At 61.3% G+C, this 8,636-nt stretch overlaps 1 protein-coding gene across 1 annotated transcript; it reads left to right on the top strand.

Moving 5' to 3' along the window:
- Positions 1 to 1,004: 1,004 nt before the first annotated feature.
- Positions 1,005 to 5,119, top strand: LOC129785670 (T-cell activation Rho GTPase-activating protein-like; the record flags this gene model as incomplete). Its single annotated transcript, XM_055818973.1, has 6 exons — positions 1,005 to 1,123; positions 2,979 to 3,063; positions 4,128 to 4,187; positions 4,419 to 4,580; positions 4,665 to 4,774; positions 4,984 to 5,119. Coding segments are annotated over exons 1-6 (672 nt in total), but the record flags the coding sequence as incomplete, so codon positions are not given.
- Positions 5,120 to 8,636: the final 3,517 nt, after the last annotated feature.

Below are 8,636 nucleotides of genomic sequence, written 5' to 3'. Positions count from 1 at the left end.
CTTCTTCTCTACCAGTGATCTGGATTCTGAGTGCTGTGCCACTGTCCTAATGGCTGGGATAGGGATACTTCTTGTAGGACAGGGAGGAGGTGACAGTGGAGATGATCAGGCTGGGGAAGCTGAAGGAAAACGCAAGCAACTGGAGTTGCCTGGAGCAAGAGTGGCCAGCTTCCGAGCTAGGTCACCTCGTGTCCTCAGCTCCCATGCAGGAGCTGAACCACACACATGGACTGCAAAGCAGTGTGACCCATAGAAAAAAGTTTGCTTGGCTCGGGATCGCCCAGGGGCATTTAACTGCAATTCCGCCCTTGTCAGCAGGAAGGAAACATGCCCTGCAAGCACACACTGAGGCACGACACCTTGCCCGGGGCTAAAGGGTACCTCAGGAGACCTACATGGGACCCCCCAGCACCTGGATTGCTGGCTGGAGGATGCGTAGGTCAAAGGACCCTGATGGGAGCCCTGCAGGCTCTCATGCATTGGACCAACGGGCACCTTCCCTTGTCATACAGAGCATCCTCTCGGATGCTCTGGACAGTTTCTGGTAGATCTCTGGAGAAGAGCTTCTCCCCAGGCCTCTCCCATGGGCTTGCTCACCCCCGGAGCCCTTCCCAAGCACAGCCCCAGCAGGTGGATGCAACCGGCGTTGCAGGGAAGAACAAGCAGCAGGCACCACAGTCAGCACTGCGGGAAAGCTGGGACCCCAGACACCCACCCAGGCTCTCCAATCCCAGCCTGGCCCACAAGAGTGCCTTTATCTCCCTTTCCCAGAAGTGCTGAATTCCCCTTCCAGCATTAGCCACTGGACCCACGCTGCTTCTTGCTGCAGTGTACAACAGCCACAAGAGAATTTGCTAGATGTCTCTGATTTCCTGCATTTTTCCTGAACAGGGCGGGTGTGTAACTCTCTGAATCGCTTCTATTTGAAGCAAGGCATTGCTTAGGGTCAACAGTGAAACGAGACACGGGCCATCAAAAGCTGACTACTTTTCCCCTTCTTTGCCATGGTCATGGCCTACCCCACAGACTCGCCCCTGGCCGTGTCGGCCACCGGCTGGGTGAAGGTCATGGCTAACCGGGCAGGGGCTCCTGTGTGGCGCTCATCCAGCCCTGATTGCCAAGGGTGAAGCCTTAGCACCCAGGTGGGATAAAGCCTTCCCAAGCAAGGGTGGTGCTCCAGGGGCACCACAATTCCTGCCGAAGCTCACCACACATTTCATTTCCCTGTGGCGCCTGGCAGGACACGAGCGGCTCTTGACTGCTGCTAGTCCCCCCGTCTTTTGGTAAAAATGGAAGTTTTTCCTCCTGCTGGGCCTGCTCCAGTTCCAGCGCCTTGGGGCCTGAGGCCTGGCACGGCCTGTGTGCCAGAGGCCTTCCGACCGCTAGGCCGGCCTCCACCAAGAGGAGTCTGCCTCAGGCCACAACGGTCACCTCTAGGAAAAACGGCTTCTTTTATCGAGCAGGGCCCTGTCCAAACCCCAGGGCAAAGCGCTGGCCGCAGGCGCAGGGAGGTGGCCCTTGCCCCCTGCCCTGTCCTGCGCGGGGCTCCCCGGGGCGAGGCAGGCCCGGCCATACTGGAGAGGGCCCCAGCCCCGCCCCGCAGGCCCCGCCCACTTTCCGTTGGGCTCAGACCGTTGGTCACGGGGAGCCCACGGCCACCACAGGCAGCAGGGCAGAGCCGTGCTGGCACGCAGCGGCGCTGGCAGGAGGCAGCCTCTGGCCCAGCAGCGCTGCCACAGCACCAGCACCCCGCTTCCCAGCCTCGCCGTCGCCGGCTGGGCCCCCTCCTCGCTGCACGGCCAGGGCCCTCCTCTCCCGGGCAGGATGGGCCAGGCCAGCTGCTGCTGCGGCTCCAGGTGGGCTCCCCCCGGGCTCGGGGACACGCGGGCACAGCTGGGCCACGCAGCACTGGCGTTGCTCATGCCCGCCGCTCTCTGCTCTGCAGGGAGGCTCTCAGCGACGCCGAGCCGGTGCTGAGCGCGGACGTGCGGCTGACCCGGGGCCGCAAGAGGAGCGAGAGGCGCCTGCTCCTCCTCCACGAGGAACTGGTGGTCGCCAAGTTGCGGTAAGACCCTCAGAGCCCAGATCCTTGCCCCCAGCCCCGGCCCAGGGACACCCTGGCACCAGCCCCAGGCCCCGGCCCCTCGGTGCTGGAGGCACCAATGTCCGTCCCAAGGGCAGGTGGGGGACAGGGCTCTGCGCGTGGGGACCCAGCCCAAGGAGCCCCCCTCCAGCTCAGTGCCCGCCTCTGCTCTCTGCAGACATGGCACCAGCCTGCGCCCACAGCTCCGCCTGGCGCTGGACCAGCTGTGGGTGCTCAGCAGCGGGAAGGAGGCTGCGGGGCAGGAGGGACAGGAGGAGGAGGAAGGCACCGATGAGGACAGCACCTCTGTCATCCTCGCCTGGCCCACCGGCTCCTGCATCGCCACTTTTGGGTGAGTCGTGGTCGGGCAGCAGAGGTTCCCAGCCGTGCCCACGCCATCCCATGAACACAGGCCTCTGCCTTGCGTGCAGAGCTGGGCAGGGAGCAGGCAGCCCAGTGGAAGGGAGGGAGGGATGTGGGATGTTTCCCCATCCTGCATCCCCTGGTCACCTTTTGGTCCCCAGAAGGGAAGGGCAAATGCAGCCGCTCAGGCAGGACAGAGCGACCCAGGGCTTGGACAGCGCCTCTGTCCTGCCCCACAGCACAGGGCTGAGCAGGCACCCACCTTTGCCCAGGGCTGGGGGCAGCAGGGCCTGACGCTCTCTCTCCTCTCTATCTGCAGATCCCAGGCACTGAAGGAGCTGTGGGTGGCCACGCTGCTGGGGTAAGCCGGGGGGATGCTCCAGGAGAAGCTGGATGGACGGGGGAACACAGCCCCCAGCTGGGGAAGGTGCCCCCGTGGCTGGGAGCAGCTCTCGGGCACAGCTGCCTGACAAGAGACAAGAGACGGCTTGGGGCTCACCCAGCTCTCTCCCTCTCCCTTCCCGGTGCACAGGACACCAGAAGGACGCACGGGAGCCCGCGTCACCCATCTGACATCCATCAAGCTCCTGGAGAGGGAGCTGAGCCGCCACCACGCCGTGAGTGTCTCTCTGCTCTGGGCCCTGTCCCCAAGCACTGCTCCTGCAGCCGAGCAGCAGAGCCATGGCTGCTCACCTTCTTCCCCTCCTTCTCTCCTGCCCAGTGGAGGACACTGCGCGCCAGGAGCCTGGAGAGGCTGATGGAGGCACAGGCAGAGGTGAGAATGGCTGCATTGCACCTGCCTCTGGCTGCGCCGGGATGCGCAGGGACTGGGGTGAGCTTGTGCGGGAGGGACAGAGGGTCTGATGGTGCCACTCAGGGAGCAGAGAGTTTTGGGAAGCCAGCAGCACGCCAGCAAGTTCTGACTGGTGACACTGGGAGGAACCCTGCCACATGGGGAAGAGAGCCCGGGAGGGCAGAGGGTCCCAGCTCTGCCGCGCTCAGGCTGCTGGTGGCCCTTTCTGCTGCGGGGCTGCTCTCCAAGCACAGCCCGATTCTTGGTTCTTGCAGGCTCATCCCAAGCAAGGGCCTGCGACGGCCCCATCTGCAAACGCAGGGGGACTTTGCCCCACACCAGGTGAGTTTGGGAAAGCAAGGCAACCTCCTGCAATGCTGTGCTCACTTGTCCCCGAGTGTCGCCATGCAGGTTGGGCAGCCCACGGAAGGATGTCACCTGGACGGACAAGGACAACTGCTGGGCAGTGCCTGCTGGATATGCTTCTGCGGGGACACGGAGCCTCTGCTGCTGCCCGCAGCTTGCAGGAGGGCAGGGCGAAGGCTGGCACAGGCTGACCCCGTGGCACGATGGCTCTCAAGAGCCTCTAAGTCAACACCTCCGAGCCACAGCCGCGGTTCCAGCTGCTGCCTCCCTGCCCATCCTGCCGCACCACACAGCACCGTGCTGCCGGCAGGGCAGCGCAGGGCAGGGCAGGCGCTGGGACCGCTGGCCTGGGGTCTCCATTGGTGGTGTCTTACTCTGTTTTCCTCTGCAGCAGGAGGGAGCAGCAGCGGGAGCAGCACCAGCAGGAGGAGGATGGGGCTGCCCTGGCCCTTCGCCCTGCGGCGCACCCCGGCCGCTGCCCAGGCGCCAGGGCAGGCGGGCTCCAGCTGCAGCAGGGCGCTCTTTGGGCAGCCCCTGGCAGCCCTCTGTGGGGAGGACAACACGCTGCCCCGGCCCATCCAGGTAAGCCAGCCTGGACAGACGGGGTCCCCAGCCCTCCCTCCGGCTGCTCTGGAGAGGGCCTGCGTGTCCCCAGCAGCTGCGGCGACAGGGCACTGGGCTCTGCACCCCCAGAACCTGCTTCTGGTCCCAGACCCTTTGTGGCGCTTAGGCAACCACGTCTGGGGCAGAGCTCTGGTCCTTGCCACCGCTTGGTTCTTCAGCCAAGCAAGTGGCCTCCTGCCTCTCCTGCAGGAGCTGCTGGCTGTCCTGCGCCAGCAAGGACCAGCAACGGAGGGGATATTCCGCAGAGCTGCCGGTGGGACAGAACTTCGGCAGCTGCGCGAGGCCCTGGACCGCGGCAAGGACATCGACGTAGGAAGCCAGCCTGCGCTGCTGCTGGCCGTCATCTTGAAGGTGAGCACTTCTGACGTGCAGCTGGAGGAGCTCCTGGCTGGCCTGCAGCGTTCAAAGGCTCACCTGCAGCCCTTGGCATTGCAGGACTTCCTGCGAAGCATCCCCACCAAGCTCCTCGTCGTCGACCTCTACGAGGACTGGATGGCAGCCATGGAGAGGGCCAGCAAGCAGGCCAAGGTGGAGGAGCTGAAAGCGTAAGTGTGGGCAGCAGCCTGCCTGGTGAGCAGGGACCGGGAGAGTTCTGGGACCTGCCTGCAAAGGCACGGGCTCCTCAGAAAGCTGTCTTTTCGGGCAGCTGCAAAGCTGTGCAACACGGCCGCTGGCTCCCACCCGCCTGGGGCCAGCTGCGGGGACGGCTGTGGGCACCCTCTGCTTCATCAGCCTTGTCTTCCTCTTCCCTCAGGGTGGCTGACAAGTTGCCTGCGGCCAACCTCCTCCTCCTGAAGCGGCTGATGGCCCTGCTGCAGCACATCGGCCACAACGCAGCCACCAGCAGAATGAGCTGCAGCAACCTGGCCATCTGCGTCGGGCCCAACCTGCTGAGCCCACCCAACGAGGACCTGCTCCCGCTGCAGGCCATGCTGGCGGTGACCGAGAAGGTACGCCCTACCCAGCAGCCAGTGCTGCCTTCCCGGCCCATCGGAGCTTGGCTGTTGCGAGGTCCCTGGCTGCCTCCTCCCTTGGGCCAGTGCTGGTGGGCTGGGTGCCTGGAAGAGCAACCCCCAGCCGCAGCCGCCTGCGCAGGCGAAGGGTCAGCAGTGGGAAAGGCTGCTTGACATGTCTGCAGGCACCTGGCTTGAGACCAAGGCTTTGATGTCTGCAGGTGAACGTGCTGGTGGAGTTCCTCATTGAAAACTGCGGGGACATCTTTGGGGAGGAGGTGGCCGGCCTCTCCCCTCCATCAGCCGAGGAGGTGCCAGCACCCATGGACAGGGGCACAGGTAGGAGGCGGGACTGAGGCTTGTCACAGACACTGGGGCTTGGGATGCCAGAAACCTCAACGCTGACGAGACAAGTGGTGTAGGGCTCGGCTGGGCTTTGCTTAGGTGTTCTTGACTTCCAAGAAGTCGCGCTGCTGCACGTGCTTTTGCTTTCCAGAGCTGCGGTGCGAAGAGCAAAGTGGCCCTGCAGGCACAGCAGAGACCCAGCGTCCGGCAAAAGCCTTTCTGGATGCAGCCGCCTCTGTGCTGGACATCGACAGCGGAGCTGGGGGAGACACAGGGGCAGGGCCCAAAGCGGCAGAGGTACGGCAGCTCCACAGACGCTGGGGCAACATGTCTCAGGTGGGACAGTAATTTCCCAGGAGGCCAAGCAGCCGCTGGGCCTCCTCCTGGCAGCCGCTCTCTTGTGCCTTTGGGGTTCCTCCTCTCCCCCCAGAGTGGTGCGTGCTAAGGAAAACTGGAAAGGCTGTTTCTGGAACGCACTTCATGAAGTATGATCTGCTTCATCAAACAAAACATACCTACAAAATACCCACAAAAGGACAGAAAGGAGTAGCTGCCACCTTGAGAGGGCTTTTGCTCAAATCCTACTCCGTCGCAGCTTCATCAAGTCTAGGCTGCGTTGGCTGGACTGTGCAAAATGTGCACGATGCAAACCAGCATCTCCTCTGTAGAGCTCATACAGCAATTTGGCAGTCAGGCCCTCACTACCCCAGGCTGTCACTTGCCACCCGTTACCTCCCAAGTTTCTGGTTTAGGCACCTCCAGATTTGCCTCCAGGCACCCCCGAGGGCACGGCAGAGTCCCTGGCACGCCTGCCACAACTGACCAGCCTGCCCCAGGAAACCAGGTAGGAAGAGCTCCCCTTGCCTGACCTGAGAGCTCGCTGCAGGGGCTTGGGGCTTTCCCCATCTCATCACGCTGTGGGATGGAAAGGTTTGCAGGCTCCCACCAGGAGAAGGAAAAGTCAAGGAAAAGGAAGAGAAAAGAAGCCTGGGCAGAGGAGAGGGACAGCCAAGCACAAATAAAAAGGAGAAGAGAGGAAGCGATTTTGTGGACCCAAACCTGAGAAAATGCAGGAAGCTGCAGCACGTCAGGAAGGCCAGGTGCGTACCACGCGCTGCTGCCCATCTTTCCCAGCCCTGAACACGGCCCTAACTCTTCCCAGCTGGCTGGCAAGGGCCGGCGAGGGCTGGTGCTGAGCAGGGTTTGGGATGAGCCCCACGGCAGCTCCCCGGGGGCTCCCCGTCGAGCCCTGCTGCGCGGCACAGGGGCACTGTCAGCATCCCTGCGCACGCACAGCTCCCTAGGGACATCACCCCTGGGGAGAAGGCACCGGAGCTGGCCTCGAGTGGAGGCCAGCAAGAGCTGTCCCTTCTGGGCCATGAGGAATTCCTCGGAAACAGCGTCCCCCAAAGAGGGGGGAACCAAATCCTGCCTCTTCCTGCCTCTGGGGGCTTATCAGAGCTTTCTGACTCTGTCGTTGCAGGTGCCGACTGATTTTCACCGGCTGAACCGCTGTGACTCCTGGGCCCCTGCAGCTGCTGTTGACAATAAAAGAATCTTTTCCCTCTCCTGACTGTGTCTGCCATAGGGTCTTGTGGAGTGGGGAGCGCTTGTGCTGGGGTGGACCCTCGGGGAGGAGATTGGGATGGTCCCTTGCCCCAGCACCCTTTCCAGCGGGCATTGGGGCTGAGCTGAGGGGCTTTAGGAGGAAAAGCAAAGCACAGAGCCACACAGGAGGGGGGGTTGGAAGGGACCCGTGGAGGTCCTCTGGGCCAAGCCCTCTGCTCCAGCACGCTCGCCTCGAGCAGGTTGCTGAGAACTGTGTGCCCTTGGCCTTTGAAGATCCCCAAGGACAGAGACTCCACAACCTCCTTGGGCAACCTCTGCCAGCATTTGATCGCCCTGGGGGGAAAAATTTGCCATTTCAGTCTCTCCTTTCACTGTACCACATTCCAGAACAGCCACGACATGACAAGCTCCCTACAGCTCTGGCAAAACCAAACTGGGTGGAAATCAGAAACTGGTACTGCTGTATAAGCAACACAGCCTTTAAACCCAAACCAAGGGTTTAATTCTAAAGGTCAGCTGTTGGAGCACCATGAGGCTCTGGTGGGACAGCTCTGGAAAGAGTTAAGCCTACGCATCTTCAAAAGTTCTGCTCACCTTGGAAGAGGCCACATATGCAGGGCTAGCGCTGCCCGTACCCTGGAAGGTTCATTTAACCCTAATTTCTAAATAGCACTGCAGATACCATTTGAAGGGCACAGCACTGTCTGCCTCTGTCTCACTAGGAGCAAACACTGACCCGCTGGCTAATTATTCAGCTGCTTTGGGGGGGCGGGGGTGGGGGTGGGGGTGGTAATTTGCAGTAGATTTAAAAACCACCCTCTTGCCAATTCAAGTCTGCTCCGACTTCAGTGAGAGCAGCTGGGGAGAACTGCAGTCAATGCTGACATGCTCTTCAAAGCCTTCACTGCCCCCAGCCTGCACGGTTTGCTCAGAGAGCAACAGAATTGCCCGTCAGCCAGAACAAGGAACAGAATCACTAAAGCAGCATCCCCTCATCGGCACTGTTTTTAAGTTTATCTCCTCCGTGTTTTGCTGTCTCTCCATATGGCCGTTTTGTTAATAAAGGCAGTGTCGCCAAAGGCTTGAGGTAATAAACAATTAAATTAGTAAATGAAAAAAATTGTGTGCTAGAGGGGAGAAGCCAGTATGGGAATGGGAACTGCGTGTTCTGCCCTTGCTTACACCACACCTGACCAAGAGCCTTTATACATTGCCTGAAAAATCAGTTATCTGCAGTGAATCCCAGTGACAAGACAAATAGTTACAGCTTTTTTTCTTTTTTTAAAAAACAAACAAAACTTGGTCTCTTCTGCAAGGTCAGCTCCAGTTGAATGTGACAGCAGCGCATCCCTGGGAACGCCGAAGGGGATCTGCACTGAGCCACCAGGCACCCTCCTGAAGACGACGCAGCTGGCTGTACGACCGCTGCTGGAAACCAGGCAGCAGCGAGCTTCACCTGGAGCACAGGGCTCTGGATCAGGGAGGTCAGGGACCAGGCTGAAGGAGACAGGACCCCGCATTACGACTGTCATGCGAAGAG

The sequence above is a fragment of the Falco peregrinus genome, chromosome 14 (assembly GCF_023634155.1).
Source record: "Falco peregrinus isolate bFalPer1 chromosome 14, bFalPer1.pri, whole genome shotgun sequence".
Taxonomy (NCBI): domain Eukaryota; kingdom Metazoa; phylum Chordata; class Aves; order Falconiformes; family Falconidae; genus Falco; species Falco peregrinus.
This window is presented reverse-complemented; position numbering and strand designations above follow the sequence as displayed.